The 15,369-nt window shown below is 36.2% G+C and overlaps 1 protein-coding gene across 1 annotated transcript; it reads right to left on the bottom strand.

Moving 5' to 3' along the window:
• Positions 1–1,525: 1,525 nt before the first annotated feature.
• On the bottom strand, positions 1,526–15,042 carry LOC137193092 (CD209 antigen-like protein C). The gene is made up of 6 exons (XM_067604283.1): positions 14,946–15,042; positions 14,759–14,860; positions 8,570–8,716; positions 3,868–4,010; positions 3,055–3,164; positions 1,526–2,417 (listed from the first exon to the last, which is right to left on the bottom strand). Exons 1-6 carry the CDS (start codon positions 14,995–14,997, stop codon positions 2,267–2,269), a joined length of 705 nt encoding a protein of 234 aa, XP_067460384.1. The 5' UTR covers positions 14,998–15,042; the 3' UTR covers positions 1,526–2,266.
• Positions 15,043–15,369: the final 327 nt, after the last annotated feature.

Here is a 15,369-nt window from a genome sequence, read left to right as displayed (position 1 = left end):
ATCAGCTGTTGGAGAGCCTGTGCGTAATTCTCACTGAGGTCTGATGAGCGGAACGGACACAACCGTTGACGTACAAACGGAGGTATAAAGAACTTTACATCCATTTTTGGCTCACTGTGACGGCAAATGAGGCTCGTGCATGTGATTCCACAGTGTGTGACATTAAAAAAACAGAACCAGGTGTATCTGCGTCTTTATAAGTCTGGCAGATAATAATGTATGTGCATATTTCTGTCACATAATGCCACGTTGTGAAGTGAACTAAAAGTTAATACATGCGTTTCCATGAACACACTTATGTTTATCCGTCAGAGATCATAAATACAGAGTGTAACAAAACACCGTACAGCTGATGCTGCTGTGCCACACGTCATATTTGATTTGACAACGCTGCTAGCTTCACAGCGCCCGCTGCATCCATGGAGTTATTATAGGAAATAAAAGCCAATAAATAACACCTCCATGGCTGCATCCCATGGTTTGCAGCCATGGAGGTGCAAACCATGGCATAATGGTGTCCCACTGTCCCGGCTTCATGTTCTCCACGTTTGCTCTGCAATGATGTGACATTCATGGACAAATTATTTGAAAACATCTTTTGGGTGAATGAAATGTACTGAATCATTTGCGGAAAGAGATTTATTCCTCAAAACATTTTACTCCATAGTAAATGCCTTGCACAATAAACATTATAAGATATTTCTTTATGATGCCATTTGTTTCACTTGTTTCTATGACGACGTTTACAACAACAAAAGCACGGCGGGTAATGAACAACCCGGTAGTAGTCGCCTTTTTTGCGCCTACTATCCTAGCCTGCGCCCGCTAAGCTTTTGTGGAATACCTGATGCGGCCCAGCCTCACCCAGATTCTGCCTCCAGCAGCCCCCAGGTAATTTGAATTTGAGACCCCTGATCTACATTGTGTCATAAAGCGCAATATTACATTTGACAATTAAGTCCACATGCAGCTGGTCTATAGACACAAAAGACAGTTCTGGGGAACCTTAATGCTTGGAGGTGGAGGTTGTGATGGATGGTAGGTGTACAAATGGTCCTGTCTAACAGTCAACGTTGGTTACTTTGAACCATGAAGACAATCCTTCCTCAACTCCAAGCAAGTAGTTTTAGTTAAGTAAACAAAAGAACAGCCATCTCTCATGTCAAAGCCACATGGTTTGCTGACCCACCTGTCCACCTGAACTCTTCCTCAAGTCACTTGTACAAACAACCAGTGCTTTTATTTTTCTGGTGAAGACAGTCTCAGATCTCATCCAGTAGATTGTCTAGATTGAGATACAGGATGTTCTGTTTCATTGTTAGAGTTGTTTTCTTCACTTAGTGCCTGTTGAATACAGCATGAGAGTGTGGTGAAAAGACAGATCATCTTTTAACCAAGTTCAGTTTTGAATGAATGAAATCCCCATCTGTAGCTGACCTCTCACATCCCAGTAGAACAGGGTTTTTCTGCACTATTAATGATGATAAAAGAAACATAAAGACACTGAAAAATATTCAATTTTTAAAAAGATTTTAATTGTTTTCATAATTACATAAAAAGCCACAACCAGTATCAGCTACCAGCATTACAAAGGACATCATGACAAACGTCTGACTCCAGTACAGTGCTGATATGTTGTAATTGACTGACTTTATATTGACTCATCTGTTGAATAGTTTTGGTTTACATTTCATCTAAAATAATTTGATAATTCTCTCACAACAGCAAGTGTTTCCTGAGTGAAACCACTAATTATCAAGTAAAATTCACAAACACTGATGGCCTCTGCTAAAGAGATCTGTCAGCTGCTGAACAGACTTCATTTAAAAATTATTTTCAGGAAAGCGTCATTTAATGATATAATAAGACATAATTACACAAAATCTATATTACATTGTTTAATTATGATATGAGGGATGTCATAAGAAATGGTCTCAATCAGGTTTTTTGCAACTTTCAACTATCATGAAATCTTTAGCTAAGACATAAATCAAAATAAAGGTTTTTATGAATCTGTTGCATTTTGCAGAGGTTTGGTTTTGTTTTATCTGTCTGCTTCTTTTAGTTGTTTGAAACATTGGAAATTGGTTAATGAAGCTCTTCTGGCAAAAGCTGTAAACATCTAATTTATAGAAATCTCTTTAAAAAGGCAGAACAGAAGCAAAAGGTCATCAGCACAGCAGAGAAAAGTTTTAATTTCACACACATACAAACTGATTTGCCTTTTGCAAAATCATAGTTTGCTTTGAAAAAGCATTTTTACATATTATACACCAGCATTTTTCTCACAGATCCACCGCAGAGAAGCATCACATGACAGATCATTCCAGTTGTCTTCAGTTTTCTTGCCAGTCCTGATATGTGCACAGTCCTCTTCACCGACACCTCCATTATTAGGCTCATTTGTTTCCCAGTACCTACAGGTCAGTGAACAAGAGAATCGTGACACTTAATCTCTGACATGAACACAGTCCTTCACACAAATAATATTTCTTCACAAACATCACAGAATGGAATTTCTTTTATCTTGCATGATGTGCCTTAGTATAGTTTTGAGCCATAAAGTAGCAAATTGAACAGTGCTGCAGGTTCACTGTAGTATTTTTCCTAAATGTAAATTTGCAGTCATCAAATAGCAACAAAGGATCCTCCTGTATAAATAAAGACCCCCATAGTGTTCTGGTCATCAGTTACAGTACTGTGTAAAAGTTTTAGTTCCACCATAGATGTTGAATTCTACCAGATTGCTCAAGAATCGAAAAGTAAACTGATTTATGACATTTTTATCTATTATAATTTATGTTTGGTGAAGTGTAAAACTTGACTGTGGACCAGAAACTCCGTCTCAGATACACCATGAAATGGTAGTTTGGTTTGATTTTTTCTCATAATTATCATTTTGCACTGATGATTTAACCAGAAAAGCTTCAGACCAACCTGGAACTGCCAGTCACCTCACATTGTCTGTGATAGAAGATGTAATACATATCACCAACCTCTAATATACAGCAGTGATTGTGTATGTTGTCAATAAACAACCAACTGAAGCCAAACCTTGAAGTCAGTGGTGTTCCATCAATCCATTTCCAGGTTCCCTCTTTGTCTCTGTCAGTCAAACCAATCCAACTCCAAGTTTCTTCGTCAGTGAAGGTAGTCAAGAATGTCTGTTTTCAATCAAGAAGGGAAAAAAGTCATACTATTTATAACAACAATATGCAGTTTACATAGGATTACTCTGAACATATTTGATAATAATGAATTAAGCTATTTTTATTATTATTATTATTATTATTATTATTATTATTATTATTATTATTATTATTATTATTATTATTATTATTATTGAAATATACTAATAACAAGATCATATTTTTTTTTCTTGATAAATTTAAATTTTAGATTTTTTTAAAAAACTTTTTTGGCGTGCCCTTTTGTTTTGTTTAGAATCTCATCTGCACAGTCCTTCTTTACTCCTTTAATATTTAATGACATCATCATGTTTTTTCTTAAACTGATACACAGATCTGTATTGATTAAATACTTACAGTGTATAAGTGACTGCTTCTGGAGTTTGATTAAAACATAGTGAAAGGTTAAAAGAATGTTAGCTAGCTTGCTAAAGATGAAATGAAATACTTTGATTTTAAGGCAAATGTGCAAATTCAAGAATACCAGCAAAACATGCTACAGAGCAGCACAAGTTCATTCAAATCATTTGAATTATTGTTGTTAAGGTGTTGAACACCAATGATCCATATAAATCAATTAATTACTTAATTAATAATTAAGTATTTTAGCTTTTTTCAAGGTACAGGAAGATTGCAATTAGGCAGTTTCTTTGCAAGCATACAAACAAACACTCTGTACCTGTTCTTTAGTGCTGTCTATAACCACCAGATCTGCTCCTTTCTCTCTGCAGTCCTGTCTGCCTCTTGACCAGGAACCAGACTCACTGGAGAGGAAATAACAGGAACAGCCGAACATCCTCCATCCTGCAGGACAAGTTTTCTCTGTAACACACAACATTAGAAATTAGACAAGAATCAAGTCTGTCTGTTTCCAGAGTATGAGGGTTAAAACAACATAACATGTGACTAGAGTTGACTTGTTGATATTCTACCAACTATGGAGCATTTCTGGTGCTGATTTTTAGCTGCAGTTCTGTGGTATGCATACAATTTTTGTGATTATTGCATCTTTCAAATTATTTTGATGACATCAGTTTTTATTTGAAGATAATGGATCAAACTGTTGATTTCAGCTCATTCTTTCTGTGTCTCCATGTCAGATTTTGAGGTGGGATACTAACACTGGATGACACCACAGAAATAAACACATGGATTTATCAAAATCTCAAATCTCAAAATCTCCCGCTCCCTTTCTTTGACAGCTAGTTTGACTCACTGTTGGATCATGAGCTCAATACCAAGGTTTGGCCAGCAGATGCCTCCCTTTGAATGTATAAAATGCTTTGAAACCATTCTCAGCAGTTTTTCCAAAGCGAGTGGCAAAAGCTTTGTGTCTCCAATCACAACATGTTTTAAATCATCATACAAGGATCTCACAAAGCTCAGCTTTCACACCACCAGATGAAAGTAAAATTTAAATCAACAAAATTTCATGTAATACCACCACTAACATTACATTTGAGTCAGAGTCTTGCACCAGGTTGCTCAAAAAATCATCAATCCTTTAATCCTTTTATAAAACTTTAAATCAGCCTACAGTTAAACCAGGGATCTTTGTGTTATTAAGCAAACATCTGTTTATCCTAGTTAAGGCTAACCTGACTTGTTTTTTGGTCATGTGAAAGTAACAAATAAAGTGTTGTTAACTGAGTGTGTAGTCTGTTGATTATAGGTCAGGTTTCATGTTACATTAACAGGTCAAGTCAGGTGCAGGTCTCTAAAACTGGACTTGTGAGTGCTTTGTTTTGAATAAGACAACCAGAGATTGTCTGAAGTACTTCTGAGTAACGTTGGACCAGTGGAAGAGGAAGCATCCTTCTTCAATAAAAGTATACACTAGATCAGTAATTCTTTGTTTTAAATAAAATAAAAATATCTTAGCTATTTCTTTAAATATATTAAACTACCCACTACAATCATAGTTTTGTTATTGTACACAACATATTGATACACAGCATATTGATCTTCCATAAAAACTAGTTTTCAATCAGCATAATTTGTTATGTGATTTTTGGCTACAGACCAAAAATATGACAACCTGTAAGGCACCTTAACATTTGGGGATGCTGTCTTAAAACACAAATAGTTAAGTAAGTAGTTAACTCCGAGATACTGAAGTAGGATACTTCACTACTTATGTCCTGATGACTCGGATCAAATAAGGTGCTTGAATTTATGATATAACTAATGATATACAAGCCACTTTATGTTCACTTTGAAGTCAGATCTTTTGTATATTTGGTTAAAAAGTAAAACTTTTCTAGACGTCTACTGTACTAACTGTACTGTCTGTGCTTTACTGTGCTGAATGATGTATGTGCAGTTTGTTTTCACATTCATCATCTGAAGGGGAAAGTCTCTCTGTGCTCACCTTCTCACCTTAAATCTGAGTTTACCAGCATGATTTGTGACATCACAAGTAGTTTGGAAGCTAATCCTGGTCAAGTGATGAATTACCTCAGAGTGATGTGGAAACATTTGTTTCAGGATCATTTTAGTGGCAATTTTCAGGGTTGAACAAAGTTAATTACATGTGATACACATAACTATTTGAGTAACACTTTAAACATATTTATAATGCATTATAATCTGCTTATAGCTGTATAATTATGTTATAAGCACTCAAATATTCATAATGCTTTATAACAATAATCATAACACATTATAAAGCATTTTATAATGACTTATAACGCCAAGTATCATAATACTTCATTGCTGGTCACACGCTGACATTTTTTGCAAGGGTCATAGTGTTTTATAATTCTCATAGTTGTGATACATTATAATCATTTTATAATGCATTAACATCACTGTTATAATGCATTAAAATGTGATTATAAGTTACTCTAAGTGGTCATTGGGTGTTTTAAGTGAAGTTATGAAATTCCTGAGGAATAGGTAGATATAATACATTACAAGCTGGTTATAAGTCACTATAAGTGGTCATTGTTTGCTTTAAGTGAAAAATACCATTACATCTATGCAAGAACACAAAACATTGTAAAATTAATTTATTTGTCCACTACTGTCCCTGTCATCTGCTGTCAACACCACCATTCCTCCCAGGTGTCAGGCTCCTCATTCACTTCAACTCATTTTGAGGACCAAGTCTAAATATAACACTTATGAAATATAAACAAACAATACAGTAATATTATTCTATGTAATATATTTTTCTGAGTCAAAGTTACTTGTTTTTTTGAGCCAATATAGCTAATTTTCAAATTATGAGTGTAGGCAGTATTTCTCACTTACATTAGTGAATTGTAAATGTCCATCATTCAGTTGTTCATTGTCAAACGGGAGTACTCACTTCATTGTGTGTTATGACACAATGAAGTGATGACAACTTAATTTTACAACATTTTGGGCCCCATCTTACACCCGGTAAGTCTTTGCTAGTTTAGGCACCCACGTAGTTTAAATAGCACTACCACTTGTGCCCATCTCAGTGCCCATGGGCGTGTTGGTCTTAAAATGAGGTGTGGTCGGGCGCATTGTTGGTGCATTGCTATCTTGAAGCAGCAGAAATCGATTTCGTTATTGAGCAACAAAAACCTGGTCGATGGTACAGTATTTCACTGTTATTTTTAAGGCGCATTATCAAGACAGTAATATGCCTACATAGGCAGGTGAACAACACGCATACACACACAGACACACAGCAGCGCCCAAACATGCAAAGATCACAGAAAGGATTATATTGTGAAAGAATATTGTTGTGTACATTAACATATTTTAAAAAATACATGTCATAATGGTTAGTCCTAATATTTATCAGAATTAATTAATTTTAATTTTAATTAATTTTTGGACAATATTTAACAAATAATCTTTAACATTTTTGAGATTACAGTGATCAGGTTTCCATACTTTCAGCAATTAAAACCTTCAGACCGTGCGCTTAGATCGTTAAAATAGGGTCCTGAGTGTTTTTGCATAGATTTAATGATATTTTCTTTACTTGACTTAACAAGCAAACAATAACCACTTAAAGTAACTTACAATCACATTTTAATGCATCATAACAGTGATTATTGAGACATTATAATCATTTTATAATGCACAGAAAGGATTATATTGTGAAAGAATATTGTTGTGTACATTAGCATATTTGAAAAAATACATGTCATAATGGTTAGTCCTAATATTTATCAGAATTAATTAATTGCAATAATGACGGACGAAATTGTCTAATTATTTGACCATATCTTGGCAACACACGGAGGTATTTAAACAAACCTGTCAGGTTGACGGTGTGTGTCAGACCCAGCAAACGGATTTCAACAACGAATCAGACATGGATTTCCTGCTCATCAATACATGAGGACATGAGGAACACATGGGGAAATAAATTAAGTGAAAACAATGATTAATCTAAAGAAGGAAAGAATGGTGCACAGCTCTTAGCTGCTGCCAGCAGCAGGATCAGCACCTGGGAGAGCTGATCAAGTCCTGACAACTGTGTATGATGATTTTCTATATGATTAAAATTAATGTTTTAATTTTTGGACAATATTTAACAAATAATCTTTAACATTTTTGAGATTACAGTGATCAGGTTTCCATACTTTCAGCAATTAAAACCTTCAGACCGTGAGCTTAGATCGTTAAAATAGGGTCCTGAGTGTTTTTGCATAGATTTAATGATTTTATTTTTTACTTGACTTAACAAGCAAACAATAACCACTTAGAGTAACTTACAATCACATTTTAATGCTTCATAACAGTGGTTATTGAGACATTATAATCATTTTATAATGCATTACAACTATGAGAATTATAATACACTATGATCACTATGAAAAAAAAAGGTCAGTGAGTGATCAGCAATTATGAAGTATTATGATACTTAGTCTTATAAGTAATTATAGAATACATAATAATGTGTTATGATTATTCTTATAAAGCATTATGAATATTTATGAGTGCTTAGAACTATAATTATACAGTGCTATAAGCAGATTACACTGCATTACAAGTATGTTTATAATGTATTATAATCATGGGCGTCATATCAAGTGTTACCACATTTTGCATTGTAACATGCTAAACTTACTGTAGCGTGTTACAAAAGTCACATTTAGCATGTTAGCATGATATTATTGGTTAGAATGCTAACATGCTAAATGTTGACGGTGTTTGGAATTTCCTGATGACAAAAATTTTAAAATGTTTGAAGCGGAGTAAATACACGAACAAATCCACAAAGTTATTTTACAGTTACAATCAACAAGTTACAACAAACTTGTTGATTGAAGATCATTTGTATAATTAATAGGACAGATTGCCACAACATCTTCTATTTTCAGCATAGTGTTCTCTGCAGTTGCTCTTCTACAATGTGTGTGCAGTACTGTATAGCCACAGATGTCACTCACTCTGTACAGACAAACTCTGAAGCTTTTCCATCTCTTTAGTCTTTTCAGTGAGGTTGGCAAGCAGCAGGTCTCTCTCTTCAGACATGGAAGAAAGCTTGTTATTACTGTCCTGGAGACGCTCAGTCAGGTTGTTTATGACAACAGAATCTGAAATAAACCAAAAGACATGTCACATTTATGTTTATTCAGTCACTTATCTCAAATACCATTTTAAAACTTTTAAAATGAACATTTTTAGTTATTACAGCTTCCAGTATCATTTTAAAGCAAATAGCTGTCAGGAGTAGTGGAGCAGGTGGACCCAAATGCAGGACAAAACAGCCAGACCGAACTGAAAGAAGTCTCTTTAAGAAGGATACAGGTGTGCAGGCACAGCAAAATGGAACAAAACAAAACCAGACTGAACAGAGCAGAACTTAACAGAACAAAGGATCCAACAAGACTGAACTGAAACACAGGACTGAAATACTAACTGAAATAATGAGGAGACGAGGTGCAGATGGGCAGATGGGTGAGGGAAATTAAGAGATGAAACAGAAGAACGGAAAAGAAGCTGATAAGCTGGGAAAACACTGGGAAAAGGACAGGGCTAATGAGGATGATGCAGGCAGGTGAGAAGGGAAGAGTGGAAGGAAAAGCAGGCTGAGAATACAGGAGGAAACACACAGGGCAAACTCAAGCTGGTAGCTCCCATGGATGTATAAAGAGATCTGGATACAGGAACAGTGCTGGGCAGTACTGTATAGCCACAGATGTCACTTACTCTGTACAGACAAACTCTGAAGCTTTTCCATCTCTTTAGTTATTTCAGTGAGGTTGGCAAGCAGCAGTTCTCTCTCTTCAGACACGGAAGAAAGGTTGTTATTACTGTACTGGAGAACCTCAGTCAGGTTGTTTATGACAACGGAGTCTGAAATAAATCAAAAGACATGTCACATTTATGTTTATTCAGTCACTTATCTCAAATACCATTTTAAAACTTTTAAAATGTACATTTTCAGTAATTACAGCTTCCAGTATCATTTTAAAGCAAATAGCTGTCAGGAGTAGCAGAGCAGGTGGACCCAAATGCAGGACAAAACAACTAGACCGAACTGAAAGAAGTCTCTTTAATACAGCAGAACAAAACCAGACTGAACAGAGCAGAACTTTACAGAACAAAGGATCCAACAAGACTGAACTGAAACACAGAACTGAAATACTAACTGAAATAATGAGGAGATGAGGTGCAGGTGGGCAGATGGGCAGAGAAACTTGAGTGAGGGGACTGAGGAGATGAAACAGAAGAACATAAAAGAAGCTGATAGGCTGGGAAAATTCTGGGAAAAGGGCAGGACTAATGAAGATGATGCAGGCAGGTGAGAAGGGAAGAGTGGAGGGAAAAGCAGGCTGAGAATACAGGAGGGAAAACACTGGGCAAACTGGATACAGGAAGAGTGCTGGGCTTTGAAGTAAATTTGACATAGTGGCCAAACCGGGTAACTGCAACATCACATGATGCACACTGGCCCAAAAAGATTTTTTCCATCGACTAACATTGTGAGAGAGACGTTTGTAAATCAGTGGATACATTTTTTGAGCGTCACAACTCCTGTGAAATGACTGGTTTCACTCTCATAATTTGATCCGTTCGGTCCAATCACATTTTGAAAGTCTAGAAGAGCTGCACGATTGAATTATTTTATCCCCATTCAAGTTAGCCAGAGGGCTAAACCAGAAGCCCGGCCGGCGTAAGTCACTAGTGCGCTTGCTCTATGGGCCGCACAGGTGGCTTCATGCACCACTGAGCAGTGGTGAGGACAAGCCTCCTTGAACGCCCCTAGGGGGTCTTACCTCTTTCCTTTCCTCATGGAAAGCTTCATTAAAAGGCTCTTGTTGGTTTTGACCTTATTCAAAAGAATGTTGTAGTTCTCCTTTAACATCTACCAATTCTTCCTCTTTGGTTTCAGGTTGCTGATGGGACACCTTAGCTCTGTCCCTGGCTATCTGTGGTTGCTATCGTATGTCTCGTATGTACTTATGGTCAGCTTCTCTAAATTTGGCATAGACTCCGACCTTAGCTTTCAGTTCTTTTATTTCCTCTACTGCCCACTTAAGGAGGTTATCAGGCCTGTCAAGTCGATCTATTGTTGTGGCGAGCTCATGATTACATTCTCGGAGGGATTGTTCTAGCCTTTCGCTCTTTCCCTTCAACTCAGCTTTCCCTCCTTCTTCTGGAGGCTCACTAGCACCCTCATCTGGTGCATTACATTGAGCCTGCGGCGCTTCTGCTCTGGCTAAAGCCTGTTCAAGTTGCTGTCAAAGGGTTTTGTCCCCTTCCTGTAGTCGTGCAGCTTCTCTTTCAGCTGAGTTGCAAAGCCAGGCACCAACTCTTCAGTCATATACCCCAACACTGATTCCAGGTTCTCAAAGAGGTCTCTTCAACTTTAGGATTCAGACGTGGCTGGGCTCGCCATGTCTGATTTAGTATGATTAGGCTTATAGGTAGTTTGGTTAAGGCAGACATAGACTGTGCGATTTCTTCTGGAGATGGCCTATAATATATATATATATATATATATATATATAGCCAATTATATATATTATTCAAAAAAGTACAGTATGCATTTTTCTGAATAAAATAAATAATAAATAATCTGCTGGACTAATTTTTAAAAGTACATATTTGTGAAAACTTTATATAGTATTTGTGAGTCACATAAAAGCTTGTTATCTTTTATCTTCATAATTTTCCTTGACATACTGGTTTAACATCTAGCCACTACAAACACAGCCACTAATAGCTACCACCTAGCTTTAACTTTAACATCCAATTATTAGCTTGTTTAAAATCTAACACAACATGTCCTGACAGAAGCAGCTGAGTCTGGAGATGGAAGTAGCTGTGTCAGGGAGGAGGAGAGACCCAGCCTGAAGATAAGTGGAGTGGGAGAGGCTAGCTGTGCTGGAGAGGAAAGGGAAGAAGACACAGCAGCCGCCCTGGAGTCAGAGCAGCAGGCGGATGATGTGAGCACAAGTGAAATAGCATCAGAGACTAATTATAGTGATCCTTGGTTTATTCTTTATACTCTTCATTTAAATGAGTTGGGCAAAATCTGGGCAAATAGACATGGGGCTGCTTTGACCAGCATGATGAAGTGAAATAGAATGATAATTGTTCACATAGCACTGATGGTTAAAATTTATAATGATATGACCGAAAAAATAAAATCTGCATTTTGTGGATTGCAAAAGATCATTATGATAATTGCCAATTAATGGAAAGTAGAATTGAAAAGGCAATTTTATTGTTCCCAGTATTTCTTTTTGCATGTGAAAACAGCTGCATCTAAATAAAAAGAACTAAATGTAAACAATAATGATAAATTAAAAAAAAGAAAACAAGATAATACAATCTACAGTATAGTAATGATGTTTTTAATTTTAGTTTTATTTATATGCGTTACAGTAGGATTTGTAACTGCAAATGTGGATAGTGCGTCTATGATTGTGATTTTAAGTCAAACGGTGCATCATGTTGACCATCTTGTTTTCAATATCCAGAAATTCAACTTTAAGCCCTTATGTGTAGACTTTTATGCAGATATAGTATATTTCAAATGATGGCATATGCTGCTTTTTGTAGAAACATTAGACAGTCCGATGAAAATCATCCTGGGTAAGAGTATGAGTTGAGGTTATCTCCTAGAAAACACTGCATCATGTCAGGGAGAGCCCTGCTTTTAAATTGGACAAAAAGGGTGAATGTGAATGTGATTAGCCACGACTGTCACCAACCTCTGAAACCAACCTACCTATAATGTACATGATAGTTTATGATAATGGGTTCTTTCTACTCCCTCTGGCCATGAAAATACCAAGGTGAGTCAGCCTTGACTGCATTACCTTTTTCATGAAAATTGAGTCCTGCCTGCCTTGACCCACTCTGTCTTGACAAATTCTGAAGCCTCTGCTTTTAGTCATTTCAATGAGGCAGGGCTTGACATTAACCTCCTGAGGCACTTGTCCATCGGACAAGTAAATTTACCTTTCAGTTGCACGAAAGTCACTTGTCAAGGTAAAAATGGCTATAATTTACTTTTTTCATTTTGTTTGCAAATGCAGAACGCAGAATTCAGATGAACAAACAGTTGACAGCAAACAGTGTCAACATATGAATAATTCAATTTATGAATTTTATTGAAGCCATTACTTCCCGCCTTGAAATGAAACAAGTGCACAAAAATTAGGTAAATAAATATCAACAATATTTATTTACCTAATTTTTAAATATTAACAATATTTATTTACAACACATAAATAAATAGAGGCTTTATGGATGGATAGATGGACCGATCAGTCTTGATCTTAAAAACAAATCTGGATTCTCACACGGTGTATATGGTCCTGAATACAGATCAGTTTTTGAAATATAACAAAATAACAAAACTGACTTATGGGGAATTCATTTGCTCAAACCTAAAGACAACAGTTTGACTGATAGATGAATCAGTCAGATGAACAATGAATCAGCATTTTGTTGACTAATAACTGAAACTATCTGTTAGTTTTAGTGCTGTGTTTACAAGAGTTACTGAGGTCAACAACCTTTTAACAGCTTAGGAAAACATCATGTTAATAGAGCTGTTGTGTGGTGTTAGTAACGTTACCTGTATTAAAGATCTGTGAGTCCTTTTATAGCAGGGTTTAATCTTGTACTTTGACTTTTGTTTGTTAGGATGTCCTTTAGTTTGGATAACAGATTGTGTTTTTAAAAATATTTACCAGAACAGTCATTCATCTAGACCTTACTAGTTTTTTCTGCCTCCTGCTTTGAATGTGTTCATGTCTCTCCATCACCTGATGCCTGGGCTGCTTTTATGTGTTTCTCTTTCCTCCTTAAACTTTTTCTTTACATCTTGAAACAGTTGCACCTTCTTCCTTCTTGAATCAGTTCTTTACTTTCTCCTTGTTTTTCTTTCAACACCTTTAACTTTACATCCTGCTTCCTCACTTCTGTCTCCTCTCTCCTGATTCCTTCACTCACTCTGGAAATATTAAAAACTTCCTTTTAAAAATCTGACAGAGCATGAAGCACAACTTTAACTATTATTATTTGATGCCGCACATGTTAATGTCATATATGATCTTCTGAACTCTGATTCATTCGTCTGTCTCATGAAAGCAGCTCCAGTCTGCCTGCTAGCTTCAACGCGGAGGGTTTGTTTGTTTTGAACACCTGCGTAGCAGGAGCTCATGGTGCTTTGTTGGTCAATGTTAACAGTAACAAACTGCGGTAGGAAGCCAGTCTGAGCTAACAGTTGTAAAGTCATTAAAGTTTGTGTAAACACTATTTCTGAATTTGAGAGGTGGCTAAACGGCATTTACGTGCATTTAGCTGCTAGTATATGTTACATTTGTTTATATTTGTTTCTTTCGGGAGGTGCGGAGGATAAGGCAATGGTAGTGAAAACACTGCACATAACGTGAAGACACGTTTTTTAAATGACTTTAACTTGTCCAGTGGAGCAACTAAATTTCTCTTCCACTCAACCCACTTGTCCCTGACAAGCCTGTCAACCCTGAATGAGGCATGTCTTTGAAATGTCATGACATGTCTGTGAAACAGCAAATACCTTATAAATTCACATCATGTAATATTACACAATATCAACACAAGTCAAATTGTTTCCTAATTTTGCCCCATGACGACAGCTGACGCTCATGATTTTAAATCAGTCTATTAAATATCTCTCTCTCTATCTCTGGTGCAACTCGGACACACAGTAGGTCATTTTCTATTATTACCACAGTACTATGGAGCATTCATTCATTCATTAGTTTGCCAACAAACATTTATGGCAATATGTACAATGATAAAACAATGACAAAATACAAATTGTACAATCACTCAATTCACATCTTGGAGAGAAAAGAATTGTTCCTTCTCTCTAAGATGTGAATTGTTGTTAAAATATTTGAAAAAAAGTCACATTCCTCAGGAAAATCTTTTTATCTCTATTTAAAAATTGTAAATTGTAAATATTGTAGTCAATGTTGTATTTTTATGACACTTTAACAAATTTAAACAGTAATTAAGACCAATCAAACCAGAACAAAGTCAGGACATCATCTTTCAGAGTAGAATAATCAGCTCGTATAATCATGAGTTCAGTCTGACTTAAACTTCTGAATGTTAACCAGACTCACAGTAGACGCCGAGGCCGATGAGTCCAGCCAGCAGGAAAACACTCAGCAGCCCCAGAAAGACAAGAACAGCTCCATGAAATCTCCTCTGTGAGCTCCCCGGACCTGAACAGAGAAACAGTCAATACAGTCAATGATACAACAGTAAAAAGAACAGATGATAATTGAGATCTTTGTGCAACATTTTTACCTGTCTGTTTTGTTGAAGTTATTGAGTCAACATTTGCATAAATTTCCTCCATCGCTCTTAAGGATGCCAACTATTTTCTAAAGGGTCGGCTCTGAAGCACAAGCTACAACGCATGTATAGCATATGATGAACTCTTGTTGGGTTCAGTTTCTCACACAAATATGCTGAACATAGATACAATGTGTGATCATTACTCGAAACAGGAACAAAAACTTAATGAGTCTCTTGTTTTACTTTTTAGACAGAAATCAACATATGGATGCTGTTTGGTAGTAAGCTCATTGGAAGGAGATTTTCATTTCTTGCGCGTAGAGAAAATATTCATATTGTTTTTCATAATACAAATAATGGCTGTTGTTTTTTGTCATTCTTACACAGAATGTTTATGTTTTACATGTCTGTAAACTGCTCTCTAATACATTTG

This window comes from Thunnus thynnus, chromosome 11 (assembly GCF_963924715.1).
Source record: "Thunnus thynnus chromosome 11, fThuThy2.1, whole genome shotgun sequence".
NCBI classification, from domain to species: Eukaryota; Metazoa; Chordata; class Actinopteri; order Scombriformes; family Scombridae; genus Thunnus; species Thunnus thynnus.
This window is presented reverse-complemented; position numbering and strand designations above follow the sequence as displayed.

Excerpts from the sequence above, each read along its gene's own strand:
- LOC137193092 (XM_067604283.1), bottom strand. The coding sequence starts at position 14,997 with ATGGAGGAAATTTATGCAAATGTTGACTCAATAACTTCAACAAAACAG. Across the intron at positions 3,165-3,867 it reads TAGACAGCACTAAAGAACAG|ACATTCTTGACTACCTTCAC; the intron begins GTACAGAGTGTT and ends GATTGAAAACAG. Across the intron at positions 2,418-3,054 it reads GGAACACCACTGACTTCAAG|GTACTGGGAAACAAATGAGC; the intron begins GTTTGGCTTCAG and ends ACTGACCTGTAG.